Source organism: Rhinolophus hipposideros (genome assembly GCF_964194185.1).
Source record: "Rhinolophus hipposideros genome assembly, chromosome: 2".
Classification (NCBI taxonomy): Eukaryota; Metazoa; Chordata; class Mammalia; order Chiroptera; family Rhinolophidae; genus Rhinolophus; species Rhinolophus hipposideros.
The window spans coordinates 68,324-92,804 of NC_138048.1; the positions used below are offsets into that span (position 1 = coordinate 68,324).

Here is a 24,481-nt window from a genome sequence, read left to right on the forward strand (position 1 = left end):
TCCCTTTCATTAGCTTGCCTTTTTAGTTTTTCAATGGTGTCCTTTAAAGCATAGAGGTTTTTTTTATTTTAATGAAGTACAGTAATCTACTTTTGTTTGGTACTGTCATATCTAAGACACAATTGCCAACTCCAGTCATGAAGACATGAAGCTTCTTCAAAGCTTTTATAGTTTTCGCTTTTACCTTTTGAAATAATTTTATATATGGTATGATATAGAGGTTTAATTTTTCTTTTGCATGTGGATATCCACTAGACCCAGTATCGTTAGTTCAAAAGACTGTTCATGCCCAACTGGATTTTTCGGCACCCTTGTCAAAAATCACTTGACTGTATATATGAGGGTTAATTTTTGGATCATCTTTTCCAATTTATTGATCTATAGATCTGTCCGTACACCATTACCAAATCAAATGTTATGAGAACGCTTCCCCAGTCATCTTGCATATTACCAGATGCCTTATGGAATAATAAAATGTCAATGTAGGGGAATATCTTTAATTCCACTTCTGTGGAGATGTTTTGCTTCTGGATGGAGCCTGTGGCCCGCAGACCTTGGTGACCTTATGACATGATGGGATATTAGGCTTACAAAGTCGACTCATTCCTTTTGTTTTCTTCATTCAAAACATTAATCTTTAACCCAGTGCCTCCCTTTCACTCCCATTTCCATCAAATGTCGGTAATAGGATCTGATACTTGGTGGACAACTTTCTTCATTTTGTCTATCTCCTAATCCATAGCCTCTTCCATAGATTTCACTGTCTAGGAAGGAGAAGATGAAACCTGGACCATCTGCTTTCCTCTTTAGAAATCTCTCTAATCCATCATCTTGCAATTGAAAAGTAGATTCTGTTTGACCCGGTTCTTTTCTGAAACACTGGTGCCAATCTTGTTCTTGGCATAGATCCTACATTCTCAGAAACACATTGAGATGCATAGTTGTACCTTTAGCTTCATATATAATTAATGGAATAAATATTTCATCCCATCCAAAGAAAACATTTCAAGAGTACAGCTGTTAAAATTCAGGAAGTAATTAATCAATCAGAAACAAGTAAAAGATTTGTTTGGGGCAGACAGCAGGAAGACCTACACCTGAACACCCGGCTCGCATTGTGGCCCGAGCCTCCCCACAACACGGGGCTGGATTCCAAGGTTCAGATCCTCAGAGACATAACCAACAGGAGTTGTGTTGCCCTTTGTGAAGGAGTCTTGGAATTCACACGGAATGTCTTTCAACATATTCTGTTCATTAGGAGCCAGTCACTAATGTTGACCCATATTCTAGTGGTTTTATGCAATGAATATTTCAAAATTTACGGACACATTTAAAAACCACCTTGATCTGTCCACTGGCCACAATTCTTTACATTCCCCCCACATGGAAAATACACTCATCCCTACACAATACTCGCCACAAGTCTCAATTTAATGGCATCAGGCTCAGGTTCGAAACTAAGATTTTACCATCTTAGTCTGGTGCAAATGGGGATGAAGGGCCTGGGTTTTGGTTTCTAGGATAAAGCCCCTTGAGGACAATTCCTTTCAATATGAAAACATGAGAAAGGAAGAGACAAGTTATCTACCACCCACACACCCAACATTCTGCTCGACTGCTGAAGTTTCCCCTGCAGAAATAGAAAGTGGAAGGCACGTTAGTCCATAGCAATTCTGAAATACAGCCTGATGTGTGCTGTCCGTTCTTTGATTAGGACTTAGTCCTAATCACGCCAATGCTTCTCCATGGCCCTTTGCTGTCCCCTGTGAGCTCTTTGTTCTGTCCTTTTCATAAGAAATGACCTGTGCTTGCAGCTCATCCCTCAGCGTCATTCCTCCACCCAAATGTCTAAGACCCACAGGCCTCCTCTATTTTTCACTCTCTTGGTTTTTATTAGTCCAAGGTAACAAGGTGGTTTTTTGCTACTTGATTATCCTAAAAACTTGGAGTTGCGTGAGAGTTTATTGGGGTTCGTGCCATTAGAAAAGCCACCGTCATACATCGTTTTGAGATAAGCTCTTGGGCTTCCTGTAGCTGTTGTAGGACCATGCCTTTAAAATTCTTTTCCTCTGAAAAGCCTTCCAGGAATTTAAGGCCCCACTTTAACTCTTTCGAAGTCTTGAGGAAGGCTTTACAGTCTTGTCCTCATCCGTAGATCATGTCTTCCTGGGAGCACAGCGAATTTGATCTTCACTCAGAAGCCATTTCTTCATTTTAGCATGATTTGACAACAGGGCATGTGGGAGAGGCTGTAAATGGGAAACACATTTGAACACAATAAGTCCTGGTTCCTTTACAGTTCACAGTCTTTCGTTAGCTCATGTATCTCATGGATTTTACTTGGTTACTTCACAGCAAGAGTCCCCTTTTATCCAGATTTCAGACTCATTTTCTTCACTAGCTGAGAAGTCTTTGTGGCCAGCCTCTTTAGGGGCCCGCAAGCCCCCAATAACCGTCTCTTGGAGGCTCTTGTGGGTGTCGTTCTCATTCTTCTCCACATCCTTTCGGGTTCCACCTACCTCCTGGTGGAAAGGCACTCCTACAGGTTTTAGATTGCTTTTCTTTGTGGCCTCACACCATTTTGAATATCAGTATCAATGCAGTTGTTCATTGCTGCTCAAGAAACCAACTCAAAAGCTAGTGGCTCAAAACAGCATCTGTTTTGTTCACCAGTAATGCAGTTGAGTGAAGCTCAGTGAGACTAGCTCATTTCTGTTCCACTTGGCATCAGCTGCGTTGCCATGAAGCTGCGAATGAGAATCATCTAAAGGCTGTTACACACACGTGTAGCAGTTGAAGCGGGGTTTTGGCCGGGACGCCCACTGGGGCTGTCTCAGCGCGAACATCTGTAGGAGGCCTCACTGTGTGTCCTGGGCTTCTTCATCTGCACAACATGCTGGCTGGGTTCTCAGGGCGAGCTTCCCGAGAGAAAGTCAGATGGAAGCTGTATCACATTTTCTGCCGCAGGCATAGCATTCTCACAGCAGTTCTGCCCTATTCCATGCACTAGAATCCAGTTACTTTTTAAGGCAAGCACATATTAAAAGGGAGGGAATTTCATGGAGAAATGTCAAGAATTTGTAGCCATGTTTTAAAAACACTACATCCATCCACTCTCCTCATCTTACCAAATAAGCATTGTATCTACAGGAAAGTAGTTCTACCCAACTCAGTATCACTGAAATCCCAGCAGATTTGTTGTTGTTATTATTGCTGTTTAGGATGTTCTTGTATATTGTGGAAAGAGAGGATTACAAGATAGCATTATCGAATTAAGACACTTTTTTGTTGTTGAAAAAAATGTAGCGATCATCTCACTAAACATTCACAGTGTGAGATGTAATTTCTCCTTAACCTTGGGAATCATTTCTTCTTGAAAGCAATTCAAATTACCATGAAACATTTGTAGCTGACGGAGGCCTAACTATCTCAAGATGAGTTACTTGTAACTCCCTACAACTTCGTAAGAAATTATCGAGAGTTAAAATGGGGAACAGGTGAGAGACTATCAACTCAGAGGTGACTTACAGTCATTTTATAGAAGAAAAACTTGAACCAATCATTCAGGAAATCGTAGAAAATCAAGTACAGATGTTGTGTGGCAAAGTCGATGACAATAAAGGATACATTTTTGAGTCTCCTGGTGCTTTTCTCTTTGTTCTTCATTCTGAGTAATTCAAGTTTCCACATTCTAAGGATCTACTACAGTATCGATGACGTTTTATGGCAACTGAGTTTATTTCACAAATTGATACTGGTTTGGGGTTAGACTATTCTCAGTCAACTTCCTTCGTAACCAAATCATACTATCTTACTCATTCACAATGATGCTCTCAAAGCAAAACTGGAAACTGCATCTTCAGAATGTCTCCATCTGTGGGGTGGCCAGTTGGCTCCATGGTTAGAGCATCGTGCTGGTTCCAATCCTTGCTAACCAAGGTTGCTGGTTCGATTCCCACATGGTCCAGTTAGCTACACCCTCCACAACTAGGTTGAAAACAATGGCTAGAGCTTGGAGCTGAGCCCCCAGTGAGCGGCCGGCCAGTTGGTTCAGTGGTTAGAGCGCAGTGCTCATAACACCAAGGTTGCCTGTTCGATTCCTGCATGGGTCTGTGAACTGTACCCTCCATAACTAGTAGATTGAAGAGAACAATTTGACTTGGAGCTGAGCTGCGCATCCCACAACTAGATTGGAAACTGTTACTTGACAGGGAGCTGATGGGTCCTGGAAAAAACACTGTTCCCCAATTATAAAAAAAAAATTTGTTTTAAAAAGTTTTTTTATAAAAAGATATTTATGTTTTGTTGAAGAAAATCAATCTTAAACAGGAGTTATTATCTATGAAAGGAGTACAAAAGTCATGTGAAAAAGTAGAGAATAAAAAGAGTGGAGATAAAAATTATTAAACCTCAAAATTCATATAGTCACGAATGTGGTAGAAAAGAGTGAAGCAGACCACAGTAAATTCTGGGATATTGAAGATTGAGCAAGACAGGATGTAGTAGAAAAATTTTTTCAAATCTATTTTTGCAGGTTAATTCATTGATTTTTAACACGCCTTAATTCATTTTGCTGCAAATTACGTTTTCGATATGCATAGTGTATGTGATTCTTCTACTCCCCTTCATGGCAGTTGTTTTTATTTTATTTTTTTTACATTTCTGGAACTAAGGTGGTATTTGCTTCTCCTTTTAAATATTTCAGTTCCCATCATTATTGTCACTAAGTTGATCTTTGAGATTTGTTCTTTCTGCAAAATCGTTTGATTTGTAAGACCAATTGATATAAAACGAGACTATTAGGAAATAAGGAAAATAAAATGCACCATATTCTTAGATTATTAAGTCATATTGTTCAATTTTTAAAATTTAATATTGATTCTCTTATTGGAATAGTCAAATGAGATGATTCAAAGTATTTTCATGATTCAGATTTATTTCATTCTGTATTGATGACAAATATTTTAAACATCAGCTTTTTTTACATTTAAATTGCCCTCCAAATCATTGACTTATACTAAAGAATACAAATAGACTGTAATTATTCAGTTTATAATTATTTTTAAAATGTATCCTTTCTGTTGGCTTTAGGAACCAGCAGCATCTCAAAAAAACCTACACCCGTTAAATGTCCATGATGGCGCTTCCGTAAGTGACATGGAACTCAGAATTAAACGTCTGGAATCTGAACTCTCCAAAGTGGAAACTTCTCGTAAAATAGAATTCGAAGAATGTAAACACCTCTACCTAGAGGAATTAAAACTTAGAACAGCAGCGGAAAACAAACTAAACAAGTAAGTGTAAACAAAGTCAGAGAAAATCAATCGAGCTCATTAATTTGCCTCTAAAGTATAATTTTTTTTTATAATATAGTCCAATTTATTGATAATTTCTTTGATAATAAATGGGTTTTTTTTTTACTAATTTTATTGGGGTGACAATTGTTAGTAAATTTACATAGATTTCAGGTGTACAATTCTGTATTACATCGTCTATAAATCCCATTGTGTGTTCACCACCCAGAGTCAGTTCTCCTTCCATCACCATATGTTTGATCCCCTTTACCCTCATCACCCACCCCCCACCCCCTTACCCTCTGGTAACCACTAAATTATTGTCTGTGTCTATGAGTTTTTGTTTCTCATTTGTTTGTCTTGTTCTTTTTGGTTTATATACCACATATCAGTGAAATCATAGGGTTCTCTGCTTTTTCTGTCTGACTTATTTCACTTAGCATTATTCTCTCGAGATCCATCCATGTTGTCACAAATGCTCCTATATCATCTTTCCTTAACGCCGAATAGTATTCCATTGTGTATATGTACCACAACTTCTTTATCCATTCATCTATCGAAGTATAATTTTTATCCAGGCAGATTCCCGAGATTGATAGGAAATGAAAGCTTACTAAATAGTATAATTTTGGAAAATGATGTTAGTGAATAAATTACTTTTAAAATGTTAGTTAGTTCAGGACATTTGCATCTCTCTCCATTTTTGGTTTACATGATTGTATTTTTCCTTCTCACGGTTTTCATAGAGTTAATCTGATCTACCAGTCTTTAAGCAAAGTGTTTTTGAAGCTTTATGATTTAGACAACACTATTTATTATAAAATTGTTTGTCAGAATTCCCCAAAATGGTTTTTAATGAGGTAACTATTTATTATAAGATAACAACTTAAACCCAAAGGGTTAAGTACTCTGTATATTCTGGCACTTGGTACATATACTGTCTCCATTGTGCTCTGTGTTATTATCTCTGGAGGTCGCTTTCAGACAAGCTTTTCTTTCTAGTCTTTCTGATGTCCACAAAGGCATATATGTGAAATATACCAGAGGGTTAACAACGTAGGGGTGAGGGTAGTATAACCCAAGAAGTGGCTAAAAAGATAAGGTGGTGAGCCTGAGGGGGTGTGTGGAAGACAGAAAGCGCAGAGCCCACGCCCAGCGCCTTGGTCACAGTGTTATATTATAAGCTACACGCCTGCGGAGCGGTTTCATTCAGTAGGATCACCCACCAGGCTCCCTCCTTCTCCCCCAGAGGCTGTTGTTCTAAATGACACCTCAGTCCTCAGGGTAATGAGGGCGTTACCCAAGGGCGGTGACAGCAAAGGCTTGAAAATATCTTGGTGGGATTTTTAAAAAATTCTAAACTCGTTTGCTATGTATGTCTCATGGCAATCCTCAAGAATCTTATTGGTTCAGCCATTGCAGAAGGCAGCAAGTATTATCTGTGAATCCGTCGATTTCACTGATAGCCCGTGTCCTCCCCTCCCTACTTTGAATTTCTTCTTAGTCTGGCATCCCCATAGAAACATATGTGCTTGTTTAGGATAATTTGAAACCTATCCTTGTGCATGGTAGGTCTGCCCTGACGCATTTTCAATGTTAAAATGCTGTTTAATGGGAAATTTATTTTACTATTTATTATGGCAACTTGAAAAAAATGCAAGTCATTCAGGAAAAATAACATTCAAAGCTTTGTGTCTTACAATCTTCACAGTGCTAATGAAAGACTGGCAGAGGCTAGAACCGATGTTCAGGCAAAGGAACAGCCGAAGGAGTTTCTCAGCACTGCTCTTAGGAGGGGAGTCCTTGAGCCACCATGTGTTGGAAGTTTGAATAGTGAGTTTCTCCTCAGTGGAAATCCTGCTCCAAGAGAAAATTTGGTGATTCCTAAGTCAACCGCACGGGCTTCAAATGACAGCATGGGGTATTACTGTCCCAAGGTTAGTTATATTAGCTTCTTTCCCTTGCGTTTCATATTTCTTTGTTTTTTATTTCTTTGATATAATATTGTTTTGTTTTGTCTAATATATTCATTGGGGTGATATTGGTTAGTGAAATCATATGGGTTTCAAGTGTACATTTCCATAATACATCATGTATATATTTCACTGTGTGTTCACCATCCGAGTCAGTTCTCCTTCCATCGCCATGTATTTGACCCCCTTTTCCCTCTTCTACCTCTCTCTCTCCCACCTCACCCACTAAGTGTTGTCTGTGTCTATGAGTTTTTGTTTCTTTGTTTGTCGTTGATGAAATTTTGAGTTGTTTCATTGACTAATGCACACGAGGTAAAAGGCATAATTATGTGTGCTAATATACATAGAAAGGAGACAGAAATTTTACAATCTTTTTTTAAGTCCCTAGAGCTCTCATGTGTTAAGAGTTATTTATTATTATTTAATAAATGTAACTAAAGTGATACATTTAAAATGCTTGAAAATTTGCCTTTAAATTTTATTTCAGATGTTAAATATCATTGCCTAATATATGCTTTGAGATGCTTTGGATTCTTAATTGGTTTTAGTTGGAGATGATTCATAAAAATTTTAAAGTTTTGTGCATCCCAGTTTTTCTTCCCCTAAGCGTAAGTGAATGATGGCCGGCCAAACACCTAACCACAAATGGATGTTTATTATTAAATGAAACAGATATAATCCTTTTTATTAATTCGGCAAACTTATAATACTGAAGAAAGATTAGTCTCTGTTTTTACGGTTAAAGTTATCTTCTAACAAGAGAGTATATCGTTAATTTTTATTTTATTCGTAGCACTACCTATTTCAGTGTTTTAAAATGAGTTGCTTCACAGTTGTACATATTCTAAATAGGGACATTAAGCAAATAATTGAATTTTTAAAATGAAGTTCACTTATGTCTATATGTCTTGACAACATTTGGGTAATTGATGAGTAAGGTGGCAGTGCTAGGGAGTCTTTAAATCACAACTCGTTTTCTTCGTGTGACGTGGTTGTTAAAAATACTCATTCTTGAGTTCTTGACCAGCAGGAGTTCTGTTCGGTTCTGTTTCATAGTTTCCATCTCTTTGATAAAGTTCTCCTCCGGGTCATTAATTTTACTCCTGAAGTCATTGAACTGCCTTCTGAGTGTTGTTATATCTCAGTGACATTCTTCATGCTGTTACTTTGTTTTGTTTTACCCTCCAAAATGTTTATTCCATTTAAGCAACATGGAGAATACAGGAAGGAAAGCACAAATCATCTGCTCGGATCAATTGGTCTAATTTATATGCAGCATACAATATAGAAAATTAGTTTAAAACGGTTAGTAGAGGTCAAATTGAGGAGGGCTTTAAGTGAGTTTGATTTTTTTTTCTCTAGGCAGCAGTAGGCATAAAAAGGATAATGAAATAATAATTCTTTCATGGGGGAGTATATAATATGTGGCAGAGAGTCTGTTATCTCCTTTGTATTTGAAAAATTAAGTGAAGTATAATGTATGTCGTTAGTTTCAGGTGAACAAGCTTTTCCTGGTTCGTGCTAATCTTTGGCCCTAGAAGTAAATACTGTATGTCTTTTGACTATTGACATATAGTATTTTATATAATATAGTATATAATATACTCAGCTTCTTGCTGGGGCTACAGCTGAAAATAGCTCAGCCCTGTTTCTCTTTGCCCATGACTCGACTGTGTTGAACTGGGTTATTTTAAGCTGAGGGCCAGATTGCTGATTGATAAGTGTTATATATGTGCCTGAAAGTCATCAAGAAGTGCTATTTTTTTGTTTGTTTGTTTTACTGTGCAGATACTAGTTCTGTGTGTCTTCCTTTTTTTTCAGTGAATGAGTATTATTATTTTTAACTCTTTTTTATTATTAGTTTCAGGTGTACAAAACAATGTAATAGTTACACATTTATAATTTGTATGCCTCACATAATGATGACCCCTCTCCCCTCATCAACGACCCCTCTGACATCACATACAGCCATTACATTTCCACTGCCTCTATTCCTCATGCTGTACTCTACTTCTTGTAAACATATATATACATACATGTATATGTGTGTGTGCATAACAATTGTAGTTAACATTAACATTCATTATTGTTCAGCTTCAGCTTCAGGTGTACAGTGCAGTTGTCAGGCATCTACATCATCTCTGAGGTGCTCTCCCTAATGAGACAAGTGTAATCAGATACCCTACAAAATCTTTACATTATTGATTACATTCACCAAATTGACTTTAATATCCCCATGGCAATCTTGGGGTTATCGATTGTGCTTTGTAATCCCCTCACCTTCCCCCTCATTCCCACCCCCCTCCCATCTAGCAACCTTCAGTTTTTCCTCTGTGTCTCTGAGACTGTTTCTGATTAGTTCACTCATTTATTTTCTTTAGATTCCACATATAAGTGAGATCATAAGGTATTTGTCTTTCTCTGTCTGACTTATTCACTTAACATAATGTTCTCTAGGTCCATCCATATTGTTGCAAATGGTAAGATTTCCTTCTTCTTTATGGCTGCGTAATACTCCATTGTATAAATGTACCACAGTTTCTTAATCCAGTCCTCTACCGATGGGCATTTTGATTGTTTCCATGTCTTGGCTATTGTGTATAGAGCTGCAATAAACATAGGGGTGCATACATTTTTTTGAATTAGAGTTTTGGATTTCTCCGGATCGATGCCTAGGAGTGGAATTGCTGGCTCATAAGGTAGTTCCATTCTCAGATTTTTGAGATACCTCCATACTGTTTTCCATAGTGGCTGCACCAATCTGCAATCCCACCAACAGTGCACTAGCGTTCCCTTTTCTCCACATCCGCGCCAGCGCTTGTTGTTTGTTGATCTGTTGACGATAACCATTTTGACTGGGGTGAGGTGGTATCTCATTGTGGTTTTTATTTGCATTTCTCTGATGGTTAGTGAGGTTGAGCATTTCTTCATATGTCTGTTTGCCATCTGTATGTCCTCTTTAGAAAAATGTCTCCTCATGTCCTCTGCCCATTTTTTAATTGGGTTGATTGTTTTTCGGAGCTGAGTTGAGTGAGTTTTTTAATAAAGTTTGGATATGTCAATGGCAGATATCTTCTCCCATTCAGTAGGACCCTTTTTTGTTGTAATGATGGTTTCCTTTACTGTGAAAAAAATGTTTAGTTTGATGTAATCCCATGTGTTTATTTTTTCTGTTACTTCCCTTGCCCGAGGGGATGTATCAGTAAAAATCTTACTCCGGGTAATATATGTAAAGTTGCTTCCTATATTGTCTTCTAGGAGTTTTATGGTATCAGATGTTACATTTAAGTTTTTGACCCATTTTCAATTTATTCTTGTATATGGTGTAAGGAGGTGGTCCAGCTTCATCTTTTTGCATGTGTCTGTCCAGGTTTCCCAGCACCATTTATTGAAAAGACTGTCTTTTCCTCACCGTAAATTCTTGCTTCCATTGTCGTAGATTAAATGGCCATATAGGCGTGGATTTATTTTTGTTCCGCTTGTGTGTTCACTGTTAACTTGTCTTCTGAGTCGCTGATTCGATTCTCTGACTCATCTAACCCACTGGTAATTCCTTCAAGCGTGTGCTTTATTTCACTTGTTGTATTCTTTAGTTCTAACTGGTTGTTCATTATGATTTCTCTATCCTTCTTTATGGTGTCACTAAGCTCTTTAAACATTCTTTTCGTCAGTGTTCTGAACTCTGTCTCTGATAGATTGGTTACCTCTATTTCATTTGGTTCCAATTCTGGAGGTTTCTTCTGTTCTTTTATTTGGGACATGTTTCTTTGTTTCCCCATTCTGGTTGACTCTCCATGTTTGCTTCGATGTATTAGGTAGATCCCCTAGGATTCTCGGTCTTTGCTGGGTTATCTTATGTAGTGTGTGTCCTTTATATCTGACTTGCACCACTTCCCTATTCTCCTGTGCGTGTGCTCCAAAGGTGACCCTGGTGTTGTGTATATTGTGCTGTGTAAAGTTGAACTTCCATTGCTTTTGGCTGGTCAGTAGGTGGGGTTGATCCTAGGCTGCCTAGTTGTGAGACTTAGCTCTGCCCTCGGTGGATGATCTGCTGCGTGAGGGTGGACCACTCCGATTAGACTTGGCCTCTATGGGCTCTTGTGCTTGTGGAGAATTCCCTCTGGGTGTGTCACTTGTAGGTCAAACCCAATAATACTCTGGTTGGGTCTGGAGTTGGTGTCAGGAGGTGTTGAATCTTGTGACTCTTGGGCTGGGCCCTGGTGTAGGGGAATTTCAGAACAAAGCCAATCACCAAGCACAACAGCAACAACAAAGTCAAAACCAAATACACTCACGTGTGAAAACAACCAGTAACCCACACTCAACACAGGCAAAATATCAAAGATACAAAAACAAAACAAAACAAAAAACGCAGCGCCAGTCTTGGCTTAAGCCCACCAAGTAATCTCCAGGCCGTCCTCTGCTGTACCAGAGAGTCCTCTGTGTATTGTTCAGGCAGAGCCGGTCACCTGGTGCCCAGAGTGACCCTGGGACGGCAGATGTAGATGAGTGGGGCTATCGGGTCTGGATGGTAGTTTCTACAAAGTCAGTGCAGTTTCTGCTCTTGCCTGCACATATGAGCACTGAGAGTAACACAACCAGCCCTGTGCCCAGGTCTCCTGAGTCTTAGGTCACTTCTTCCATGTGTGTGTGCGTGCGTGCATGTGTGCGTGTGTGGTGGGAGATTTCTGAGCTGCTGAAAGCCCAGAGCTGCGACTGCTGCCTACTGCTAACCCCTGGGCATGTCTCCACAGTTGTAATTGCCCTGCCCTGGGCAGGTCAGAGAAGGTGGGGACTGGGGATGGAGGAGTCTTCTCTCTCTCAGCCCAGCAGTGTCACACACTTCCCAGCTTCTTCCCTGGGTCGCAGTAGCTACAAACCGGGTCCTCCCAGATCCTGAGCACTATGGGTCCTCTGTAATCTGACACTACTCCTCAGATCAGAGGCCAGCGTGAGTCTCTGGAAGGGTGGGGGTAGGATTGGGAGAGTCGGGGGAGGGGCCCAGGTATGGTGTTTACTTCCTTTGTCCTACCTAGGGCCCAGCTGGAGGTCTCAGCTGAGGTGACTGCCTCAAACTCTGGATATGCTGCTCTCTGGGCAGGGAGATGAGCTGTGGGACACAGGGAAAGAGCCCACCTCCTGGCTCCTGTGGTCTCTGTTCTGTCCTGGCACCACCTGCATCTCCGCAGCCATGGATGCGGGCCACGTCTCCCTTCCCACTTCCCCTGCTCGCCCAGTTTGCCCACCTTCAAGTCATCCTCCTACAAGTCTCTTAGCTGTTCTGTGTGATGAGCAGAGAGCATGACTGCTGTTTTGAAATCTCGGTCACAGAGATCACAATCTTCCGTAACTTTGACTTGGTTTCTGGAGAAGTGTCATCTTCTCTCAGTGTTAACCATGTCACCTTGCTTCTTCATGCTGCTGAGTTGCTTGTTCCTCTACAGGCACATTTGAAGTAGTGAATACTTTCTTATGTAGGTACATTTCGATTTGAACAATTAAACAGGTATAAAATTAGGGGTCTTTCTTTTGTTTTCAGTAGATGGTACAAGAGTGTAGTTTCTGTTTTCTCCCACAGGTGCTCCTTGAGTATGGGGGTTCCAAGGGCGGGGGCTTAGCTGTGGGTGTGGGAGTCCAAGCCTGGGTGACCAGGGAGATGGGTGTTGCAACTGCATCCAGGTCTCCAGGGTCTCTGGTCACCACCACCACGCAGGTGGCGGAAGTGGGTGGTTGAGGGGAGCCTGTTCTTGAGCCCGCTGAGCTACTACCTGGTTCCCTATGTCTACTGGTAGCACTGTGTGTGGTCGTGAGACTGGAGAATTGTTTCTGCTGCTGCTACTGGTCCCTGGTGGTGCCAGCACTGCTGCATCTGGAGAGGGGTGGGGGGATGCTGCTGCTGCCCCGCTTAGCCTCCCCTGGGCAGTGATGTGGGAGCTGTACCCCGTCCCCTCCACCGCCACTGCCTTTGCTGGGGCTTCAGGCTCAGCCTTGTCCCCCTGGAACTGCAGCTGTGGGCTGTCCCTGTGCTTTCCTCCATCCTGCCTCCCTTTCACATCCAGTGCACCCTCCTTCCCTTTTACAGATGCGTGGTCTTTTAAGGAATCGTAGTGTGTTGAGCAGAAGATCCTTTCTTGGGCTGTAGATGCCCGATGAGTTGTAGATATCGTGGAGATAGAAAGGGGTTGTCTCTCTTGACATGATGTTTACATCATTCCAAAGAATATCCATTTTGATCAATGCAGGGTGGTTTGTGGTTTTGATGGTGTTTTGTGGCCTCCTTTTATTTTTTTTTTAGTTTTATTTTATTTTTACTTCCCTCACAACGTGAACCCCCTTCCCCCCATCCACCACCACCCCGACCTCACACCGAGCCATCACATTATACACATAAAATCATAGTTGGCATTCATTAATGTCCAGTCTCTGGTGTACAATGCCATGACCAAGCATCCACCGCATCCCTGAGGTGGTCTCCCAAACAGGAAACATGTCCATCGGACACCCAACAAAATCCCCAAACACTATTGAGTAAATTCCCCAAAGTAATTCTCAAAAGACCCTGAGGCCATCCTGTGGTCACCAACCGCCCCCCAATCCCTTCAAACTTCCCCCCATCTCCAACCCCCTCCCCCCCACCCATCTAACAACTGTGGCCTTCTTAATGCAGAGAAACATAGCACAGGCCTGTGCTAAATGGGGCTCCAACCTTGTGTTTTCATTTAGCTTCCCCTTAATAAATCATAGGAGAACAAAGCCAAGGATTTTCGGACAGCCCTTCGGCTAAATGGAGTCCAAGTCCTTCAAAGAGGTGAACCTGGAGGAAGGACTGGGTACAAAAAGAAAGTGAATGGCCAACGCTTCTGTAAATTCTTAAGCATGATGCACAATTAAAATGTTCTCAGTGGTTTCACCACAGAAATCAGAAGATGAAAGAGTGTAAAGGCAGAAGCAATGAGAGAGAATATGCTTGTGGACATTTTTCCTTTAATTATTTTTTGGTAGGAAAGAGGTGTTTAGTTTTCAGTATTTCCTCATAAATTGGAAAATTGTTTATGTTAAAGTCAATGCCCTCATTCCAAGGCCAACGTTGTTCCCTTGTGAGGCGTTGGGTTGCCCAATCATGCAAGGCTGAATAAGAGATGGAAAAGCCCCACTCTGTCAAGATCCAGAGATAAGTGTCCCAAATCACTAGGGAACACTGGAAAGACTGATGATGTAATTGTGATGATGTGAGGTTGGACATAAGTGCACTAGATGGTAAAGAGAAATCTGTTTTGTTTTTCCCATTTCGCTATACTTAACCCCCACCATGAATATTACCTGTGTTGGTTTATATTGGTCAGCCAAATTTGATTCTGAGGAAAAGACAAGTCATTTTAAGGAAGAATTTCCTCAACTTGAGTTTGCTTTCTTTAACTCATGATTTTCTCCTTCAAGTTCCCTTTTCTGTGTTTAGAAATGTTTATGCTTTATAAATTGAGTGTGTTTGACTACTGTTAATAGGACTTGTGATATTAATCTGTCTTTATTTTTAATTATGACTTTAAAGATAATACTTGAGTTAGAAAGCTACTATTTTGTTTCTCATGCTTTAACATTATTGAGCTACATGACAAAGTTTTGCATATTCATTTTCTTTGAGTTGTACTCAGAAATTGATGGAATTTTCCGGAATATGAGGTAGTAGCTGGCATAGCAGGCTAGCCTTAATAGGGAGACTTATCCCATTCCTGGCCCGCAGCTCCTTGGTTTGGTGACCTCAGGTGACCTATATAATCTCTGTGAGTCTTGGTTGCCTCTTATGCAAAATTAGGGACTTTCACTAAATCAGTGACTTTCAGACCTGAAAAATATTCTTTTTATCAAAGAATAGTACCGTTCTTTGAGAAAATTTTTTTTGTTTAATGACTCTGTTTACCCAAAAATAAGACCTAGCCGGACAATCAGCTCTAATGTGTCTTTTGGAACAAAAATCAATGTAAGATCCGGTCACGTCACGTCACATCATATCATATATCATACGCGGTCTTATATCATAGTAAAATAAGACCGGGTCTTAATTAATTTTTGTTCCAAAATGCATTAGAGCTGATTGTCTAGCTAGGTCTTATTTTCGGGGAAACACTTTATATAAAAACAGAGACCAAGGGTGGCCACATGCCTCAGTTGGTTAGAGTGCAAGTTCTTAACAACAAGGTTGTGGGTTCGATTCCCACATGAGCCAGTGAACTGCGCCCTCCGCCGCTAGATTGAAAACAATGGCTTGAACTTGGAGATGAACCATGGTGGGCAGCCGGTTGGCCCAGTGGTTGGAGCACTATGCTCATAACACCAAGGTTGACAGTTCGATTCCCACATAGACCCGTGAGAAGCAATGGGTTGAGCTTGGAATTGGGCTGCTGGTGGGGAGCCTGTTGGCTCAGTGGTTGGAGCGAGGTGCCCATAACACCAAGGTAACCGGTTCAAGTCCCACATTGGCCAGTGAGATGCACCATCCACAACTAGATTGAAAAAAAGAACAATTTGACATCCGGGAAAAGCAAACTGTTCCTCAGTAGTCCCCAATTAACACAAAACAAACCAAAGCAGAGACGTGTAGAGCTACCTAGCTAAAGGAGGGATGCAGACTCTAAGCTGTGCTATCCCATGGGTGTCCCCAGTGGAACCTGAGCTTTCTCCGAGACGTAGTCTAGTGAGAACTGCCAGTAATGAGAAAATCCTTCTAGTTGAAATCCTTTGAATTAAAGTTTGCTGATACATTTTTTTGTGTATAATTTTCTCACCTTTCTATATATTTGATAAATGGAAAAGTATAATAAGACTGCAGATATGTTGTCCTTATTAATGTTGGACTTCAAGCTACTTCCACCATCTGAACACACTCCTCACCTAGAAATAAACATACCGTGTTTCCCCGAAAATAAGACATAGCTGGACCATCATCTCTAATGTGTCTTTTGGAGCAAAAATTAGTATAAGACCTGGTCTGATATTATTTTATATTACATAAGACCCATTCTTATATTATGTTAAAATAAGACCGGGTCTTATATTAATTTTTGCTCCAAAAGTCGCATTAGAGCTGATGGTCCAGCTACATCTTATTTTCGGGGAAACACGACAGAAAGTGCTGAAGTAAATATTTAAGAAAAGAGCTGTTTTGGGGGAAAATAATAATAACGCTACATTGGTAGTTCCTTAATTCAAGTCGTGTAAAAATGTGATTTACATTTTATATTGTTGATTAACAATAACTTAAAACTGTTTCATGAAAGTCCTCTCCCTTTCTATGGTATTTAGTTATTGATTTTACACGGCCTGTCTGGTGATGTTGTTGTCACATTATTCACGTTATAAGCCCTTTCTATCAAGCCATTCACAAAAAAAAGTGTTATGCAAATATTGGAAAACAAATTTGTCTTCCCCTGTCGGTGCCTGCCGATGAGAAGAACAGTCCCTGAAGTGGGGAGTGAGGATTGAGAAAAAATAGAAGAGAGACAAAGATGGGATCAGGAGGGCAGGCAATTCTAAGTAGACTGCCGCAGTTCTAAGTAGAACGCCTCAGATCTAAGTAGAATGCCTCAGCCCAAGTTTATTTTTGCAGCTTATATACTCTGGACATCAAAAAGTAACAGAACTGTCTGCCATCTAGTAGTTACAATAAAGGTAATACACAAGGGCCTGTTTTTTGGCCAGCTCCACACTTCCTGACCTTGTCTGGTTCTGTGTTCTCAGAGTAGGAACTTCTGCCTTGCTGGGAGCACAGACCACTCAAGGAAGTCAAAGGTTCAACATTTCACAAAACAATACCTGCTAGCACTTTAGCACGGTTTCCCACATTCCCCCTAAATTTGTACAAGGATTGGCTGTCACATTGTTGTCACCATAGTGTCTATTAATTTCTGGATATTATTTTAAGCACTACTTTGGACATTTTGTGAGAGGATAGCTTTCAGAAGAAAGGTTTCAGTAAGACCACTCTAGACTGGGACACTTGTAATATAGTTTGAAATACTCCCACACATTTCATAATTAAATAGACTATAACTACAGCTATTTTAGTGTTTCAAAAATTGGACCTGATCTCTAAGGAACAAAGTCACATTTAAAAATTATATATTATTTTTTGTTTCTAACTCTACAAAGTCATAAATGAGAAAGTAAATTTGAAAACTGGCTCTAGGTCTTACTTTATTCAAGCAGCTTTTCGGAAATCTTTCTGTGCATACGAATACGGTAATGTTTCAGTCATAGACTGCAAAATCGTTTTGGTTATTGTTTCTGTCAGTAGAATTTTCACATGACGGCAGAGTACCACTTTCATCATTTTATGTCTTTAAGGTTCTATGCTGAAAAATGAAGAGCCTAGAATACACCTTAAGATTACTTTTCTAGAAGTGCAAGAATGGAAAGCTCATTTTAAGGAAAAGTCCATTAAAGTAAAAACAAAGAACAAGAAACATTTATAAAGGACAATTTTTCTAAAAATTGCAAAGTAATGCATTCAGTGTAAAATATGACTTGACTTGTTTAAACTTCATTGTACCAATCAAATCAAACGTCACTCTTTTGAAATTATGTATCTTAGGTAGACCAATATCAATTGCACTGTTGGTCAGATTAATCTAAATAGCATCTCATATAGATGGTCTCTATTATGTACAATCAAAATAAGCAGTAATTTATGTTATTCATTTTTAAACTTTTTTGTATTTATATAAATCATACGTTAAGTCTATTCTCTAAAGGCATTATTTAAAGAGCACATTTCATAAGATATATCATTTCTACAGTAAAGTCTCTTGTTTACCTTAAATGCTATAATAAGATTTGATTTATTTCAGTCGCTGCTGGAGTACCAGGAAAAAAAAACTAAAGAACTATACAAAGACGGTATGTTGCCAAAATGTATTAATTCAAGTTAGATATCATTGATTTCTGGAATAAAATGTAAATATTAAATGGCATCCCTTTCCATGTTCTGATAATAGATACTACATTAAATATTTTCTTGGCCTTAGCAAATAAAAAAGGTGAAAGCATAAACATTCATAGTGAAGACAAGGTCATATGAGTAATATCTCAAGAGTCTATGTATCTCTTTTTATTTATGGCCTGTCCCCTTCCTTTCTTCTGCCATCCCTATGGAACTTTCCACCTGCACGTTGAAAACGGGGCTTCATCAACTTTTATGTTTTTGCCAGTGTAATGAGGCCCAATAACAAGACTTATCTAGTGATACTTAAGCAATTACTGTTCATATATGGTGTTTCCCCGAAAATAAGACCTAACCGGAAAATAATACCTAATGTGTCTTTGGGAGCAAAAATGAATATAAGTCCCGGTCTTATTTTTGGGGAAATACGGTACCTCCTAGAAGGGCCAAGCTACCATATTTCCCCGAAAATAAGACCAGGTCTTATATTAATTATAGCTCCAAAAGACGCATTAGGGCTTAATTTCTGGTTAGTCTTATTTTTGGAGGAAACACTGTAGCTGTCACCTGATGGGTGACATTTAAATCTCCAGTCATTTACTTTGTCATTAGTTTACCATGTACCCTCAGGAGAAACTCCACATTGCTTTGCATGGAATGAAAACACCCAAATCAATGTAGTTCTCACCAAACATCTCAGCCTATATCTTGCTACCAACCCTCGTTTGCCCCTTTGCTCTAGCATCTAGCTAAACCAGACTACTTCTCGTTCCGTAGTGTTCTCCCCCACACTAGTCTTCGCATCTGCGTCTTCCCTCTCTCTGGCATCCTCTGTCCTTGTCCTTCAGGCATCAACATCCATGTCACCTCCACCAGAGAGCAGACAATCAATACTGGGATGTCCCTTTTGTGGGTCCCACTCGCGTCCTGTTGTGCATTTGTATGGTATAGGGGCCTCTGAATGGAAATTGCCTGTTCATCTGTTCCTTCAGCTTATAGTAGATGATGGGTCAGGGCTGGACCGTGTCATCTTCGTCTTGTAACTTCAGTGCTTGTCGTACGACCTTGTTTATAAATGAATGAAGGATGAGACAACCAGAAGCTCTGATACTTGGCCACAATAGCAGTCAAGTCAGTGTGCAGCCGTGGGCAAACTGTATTGAATATGATCTCCTGTTGTGAGCTGTGGCCTCATCTAGAGGTTTTCTCATTCTTCTTAACACTTATACTTAGTTGTATTTTAAAGAACATAATTCTGTCTTTTTCTTTCCAGCTCCTGCTGAATATGAATCTAAATTCAATCGAAAAGTTCCTCTATCACCTATTGATAATCTACTTGAGAATATAAAACTAGAAATCGTCTACGATTTGAAAAAAAAGTATAAGCTCTAAAATATAAATAGTACAAGTGTATTTACTGGGCTGTTTAAACAACATGTTAATTGTATCCCAAAATATATGGCATGTGAAATCCTTATTACAGGAAAATATTTTTGTATCATATGTTGTGGGGACAGAGCCTGTGGGGACAAAACCCCAAAAAACAGTTTCCAGGCTCTCGGCCTCACATAGAAAAGGTGCTGGCTCGGGTAGTAAATGGCCATAAACTGTGATCAGATGCCAGCAGCTGTGGCTAGTTGGCCGTCAGCTGTAACCCGTAAGCCATTGGCCACTAATATAACGGCTGTGGCTATGCTAGCAAAAAGGAATGGGGGCTAGCAAGAAGATGGTGGCTGGCAAGCGCGGACTGCTGTTAGGCAGATTATGTAGATCCTACTTCCTGTGTCTCCAGCCCAGCCGCCAGCGAGAATATATTGGTTTGACTCCCCTATCTATGGCTCCGTGGGTGTTCCTTTTTGGCCTTACCGTGTCCTGCGTTCTTGGGCGGGGAGCGGGAGCTGAGACCCTGCACGACAAATGGCGCAGCGAGCAGGGTCCACCGCGTGACACATGGCGTAGTCGGCAGGATACGGTGCTGGCCAAAGCTCTCCGAAGGGCAGTGGAGCAGTTTGTGCGTATGAAAGCTCAGTCTGAGGAAGACCAGGAGGAGCAGCTGCCGGAGAGCTCGATTTCCGTGGAGCGGTGGGAAGATGTGGATGGTTCCCCAACCAGCAGAGGCCGGAGAAAGCGGAGAAAGCGAAGGTTGTTGCGGCCCTGTGGGCTGGGAACTGCTTGCTGACGCAGCCTGGATGCGGGACTTGTCCCAGGAGGAAACGCTTGCTGAGTCCTCATTGTGAGATGAGGGTGAGGTCAAGGTCATCCCTCACCCCCAGGACAGCCCTGGCGAATGACTATGGACTATGAGGAATTGCCTTCTATCCCTGATTTAATGGACGCTTGACTGTTTGGGAACATACCATCATGTAGTGGGACTGGCGGATGTTTGCTTTTGTGTCTTGACTGGCCACCATTGATAATATGTAAGCACCTTGATGTGAGCCACTGTTGTTCCAGCACGGTACCCCGAGAGGCCCAGAGAGAGAGTGGCAGTGCCCTGAGAGCCCTGGCTGTGTCCAGGAAGTCTGGCTGTGCCCAGAGAGAGTGGCAGTGCCCTGAGGCCCTGGCTGTGTCCAGGAAGTCTGGCTGTGTCCAGGAAGTCTGGCTGTGTCCAGAGAGTGGCAGTGTCCTGAGAGGCCCTGGCTGAGTCCAGGAAGTCTGGCTGTGCCCAGAGAGAGTGGCAGTGCCCTGTGAGCCCTGGCTGTGTCCAGGAAGTCTGGCTGTGCCCAGAGAGAGTGGCAGTGCCCTGAGAAAAGCTGGCTGTGCCCGGGGAAACAGGTGGTACCCTAAGAAGCCCAGGATGTCTGGCTGTGCCCAGAAGTACTGGGGTGGTGCCCTGAGAAACCCTGGCTGTGCCCGGGGAGACTGGTGGTACCTTAAGAAGCCCAGGAAGTCTGGCTGTGCCCAGAAGTACTGGTGGTGCCCTGAGAAACCCTGGCTGTGCTCAGAGAGCCTGGCTGTGTCCAGGATATTGCATTCACCTCCAGGCTCCTCGCACAGGGACCCTCGCGGAAGACACTTGTCGCGTAGATTGTGAGGCGAGAACCTGTAGGGGTGGAGTGTGGGGACAAAACCCCAAAAAACAGTTTCCAGGCTCTCGGCCTCACATAGAAAGGTGCTGGCTCGGGTAGTAAATGGCCATAAACTGTGATCAGATGCCAGCAGCTGTGGCTAGTTGGCCGTCAGCTGTAACCCGTAAGCCATTGGCCACTAATATAACGGCTGTGGCTATGCTAGCAAAAAGGAATGGGGGCTAGCAAGAAGATGGTGGCTGGCAAGCGCGGACTGCTGTTAGGCAGATTATGTAGATCCTACTTCCTGTGTCTCCAGCCCAGCCGCCAGCGAGAATATATTGGTTTGACTCCCCTATCTATGGCTCCGTGGGTGTTCCTTTTTGGCCTTACCGTGTCCTGCGTTCTTGGGCGGGGAGCGGGAGCTGAGACCCTGCACGACAAATGGCGCAGCGAGCAGGGTACCCCGCACGACAGAGCCCCAGAGAGCAGTTTCCAGGCTCTCGGCCTCACGTGGAGGGGTGCTGGCTCAGGTAGTAGATGGCCATCAACTGTGGTTGGATGGCCGTCAGCTGTGGCTAGTTGGCCGTCAGCTGTAACCAGTGAGCCACTGGCCACTAATATAACTGCTGTGGCTACACTAACTGTCGGTGCCTGCCGACGAGACGAACAGTCCCTGAAGTGGGGAGTGAGGATTGAGAAAAAAGAAGAGAGACAAAGATGGGATCGGGAGGGCAGGCAATTCTAAGTAGACTGCCGCAGTTCTAAGTAGAATGCCTCAGCCCAAGTTTATTTTTGCAGCTTATATACTCTGGGCATCAAAAAGTAACAGAACTGTCTGCAATCTAGTAGTTACAATAAAGGTAATACGCAAGGGCCTGTTTTTTGGCCAGCTCCACACTTCCTGACCTAGTCTGGTTCTGTGTTCTAAGAGTAGCAAGTTTTGCCTTGCTGGGAGCACAAACCACTCAAGGAAGTCAAAGGTTCAACATTTCACAAAACAACACCTGCTAGCACTTCAGCACGGTTTCCCACAGGTACCCCTTTTTTATATAAAATTAACACAAGGGTTGCGCCTGGCTTAGGTGGTTGGTACAGATATGTCCATTTACCCGTCATAGGAGACCATCCCTCTAGCGAACGGTTCCTGTCTTAGGTTATGTACATTCTTACCAAATCCTTACCCATCTTTGGCTGCCGACCCATTGTAGGGGCTTTATACACGGGTGTCAGCGACACGGTGGACCTGGGCAGATAATCTCAACTCATGAACCTTTGTTTGGAGATCGATGAAGCCCTTGAGTATTACCTTTGTGAGCAACGGAGTAAACCACATGAATAGAGGAACACCAACAAAGATTATTACAAAAGGCAGTAGCAAATGGAACAGAGCTAGAAAGGAGGGGAATTCTCCTCTGAGGTCCGAGTACCAAGGACCTGAAATGTTAACAGGTACCATAATGAAAGAGGGTCGGTGGAGAACTACAGCTCTACTTTTGTCATTTGACCAATTGATGCTATTACTTAGGTTACACTGTATACAAGATACATTAAACTGGACCCTGTCAATATGGGTGATGTTAAAATTTCCAATCATAAGCACATATGGAGCCTTGACACAAGCAGTGGTATTGCCTTCTACCTTGCCTCGTCCCTCGTCCATACTCATAGTCACTGTATCCATTGCTCCCACTAGTTTCCAAATATGTCTTTGGGGCCGGGAGGTATACCATAATCCCACAACCACTCCAGTCTTAGTCCCATGTTGGACATCAGCACCTGTGTCATGGCCTCCGGACCATCTATAACAGCTTGATTAAACCCAGGGACACTATATTCCCCGGGTTCTTTATAACATTGTCTCCAAAGGATGGATCTGCTATTTTTTCTGTTCTCCTCACTGCAAGGATCATGGGCTTGTGGTGGAGGTGGGTTTTTATCCCTGATGTTTTTCCATCCTGCTGGCTGATGGAATGTGACACTCTGTCCTAGGTTGTCTCCGTGAATTGTCTGGCTGCCCACACGGAAACATCCGGTAACGTTGACAGTCTTTGTGAAGCATATGAGGAGTCCTATGCCTAAGCCGGTATGATTGAATCCAACAGCTTGTAGGACGGCAGGAGCAAATGGATGTCCTAATAGCCTAGTGTCATTTGTCCCACCAATGACTTCAGGCCCGTTCCACACAGTGGGGTGTAGCATGGGAGGGTCAGGAACATATGCCCAGTATGTCTCACCCTGAGGCATCTGCGCAACCAACAGGATCTCGAAGAGGCTCATCAGCAAGCCGCACCAACCTCTCAGGCAGCCACCGCGCACCTCCATTGTCCTGTGAATAAACACAAACATGCCCTCGTCCCCAAATTAGGACTGGGTCTGGCCCATGCCACTGGTTAGTAACTGGATCCTGCCATCTCACTTGGGCATAATCTTGTTGAGTGTTAGGATGCCAGAAGCGATCTGCGGCAGATCTGCCACGCGCATCCAGGTTTAAAAAATTTAGAACAAAGAGTGTGATTAAGGATTGTATGTGGGGAGACGGGGTAGACTCTAACGCTGCTGCCACACATTCTTGACATAGAGTAGGGCTATTAGCCATACCTTGAGGCAGCACCAGCCATTGATATCTCTTCATAGGTTCTTGTAAGTTACTTAAAGCAAACCTTTTACAATCCTTGGGGCACAATGGTATGGTATAAAAACAATCCTTTAAAGCCAGGATTATCTTATATGTGTTTTGGGGTATAGCAGAAAGATTAGGCAATCCCGGTTGTAAAGCCCCCATGAGCTCCATAGTCTCATTTATTTTTCTCAAATCTTGTAACAACCTCCATTTACCTGATTTTTTCTTAATTACAAATATGGGAGAGTTCCATGGAGAGTTAGAAAGTGCTGTATGTCCCTTATCGAGTTGCTCCTGTTCCAGCAACCTTGCAGCCTGTATCTTTTCTGATGATAGGGGCCACTGTTCTACCCAAACAGGTGTGTCGCTTTTCCAAGTGATAGCATCTGCATGGGGTACAGGAGGAGTAGTGACCCCCGTTAAAAATATCCCAAGCCAGCTCTTTGTGGTAAGGGCGAGGGAAAGATAGGCTCTTTTCTCCCTTGTCCAGAAGGACCTCAGCCATCTCTAGGCAGAAGTCCCTGATCGAACATCATCATAGTGACCTGTTGATTAGGGCTGTACAGGTAACCTCCCATCTGACTCATGACATCTCTGCCCCATAGATTGACAGGCAATCCTGCCACTATGTATGGTTGAAAGGATCC

General features: G+C 42.0%; 1 protein-coding gene across 1 annotated transcript in view; it reads left to right on the forward strand.

Moving 5' to 3' along the window:
* Positions 1–21,568, forward strand: part of LOC308503932 (ankyrin repeat domain-containing protein 26-like) — a 78,663-nt gene extending 57,095 nt beyond the window's left edge. The window contains exons 15-18 of the mRNA XM_081063725.1: positions 5,092–5,294; positions 7,006–7,231; positions 18,112–18,160; positions 19,477–21,568. Of these exons, the coding sequence (XP_080919851.1) occupies positions 5,092–5,294; positions 7,006–7,231; positions 18,112–18,160; positions 19,477–19,595 (597 nt within the window). The 3' untranslated portion in view covers positions 19,596–21,568. The remainder of the gene's footprint in view (positions 1–5,091; positions 5,295–7,005; positions 7,232–18,111; positions 18,161–19,476) is intronic.
* Positions 21,569–24,481: the final 2,913 nt, after the last annotated feature.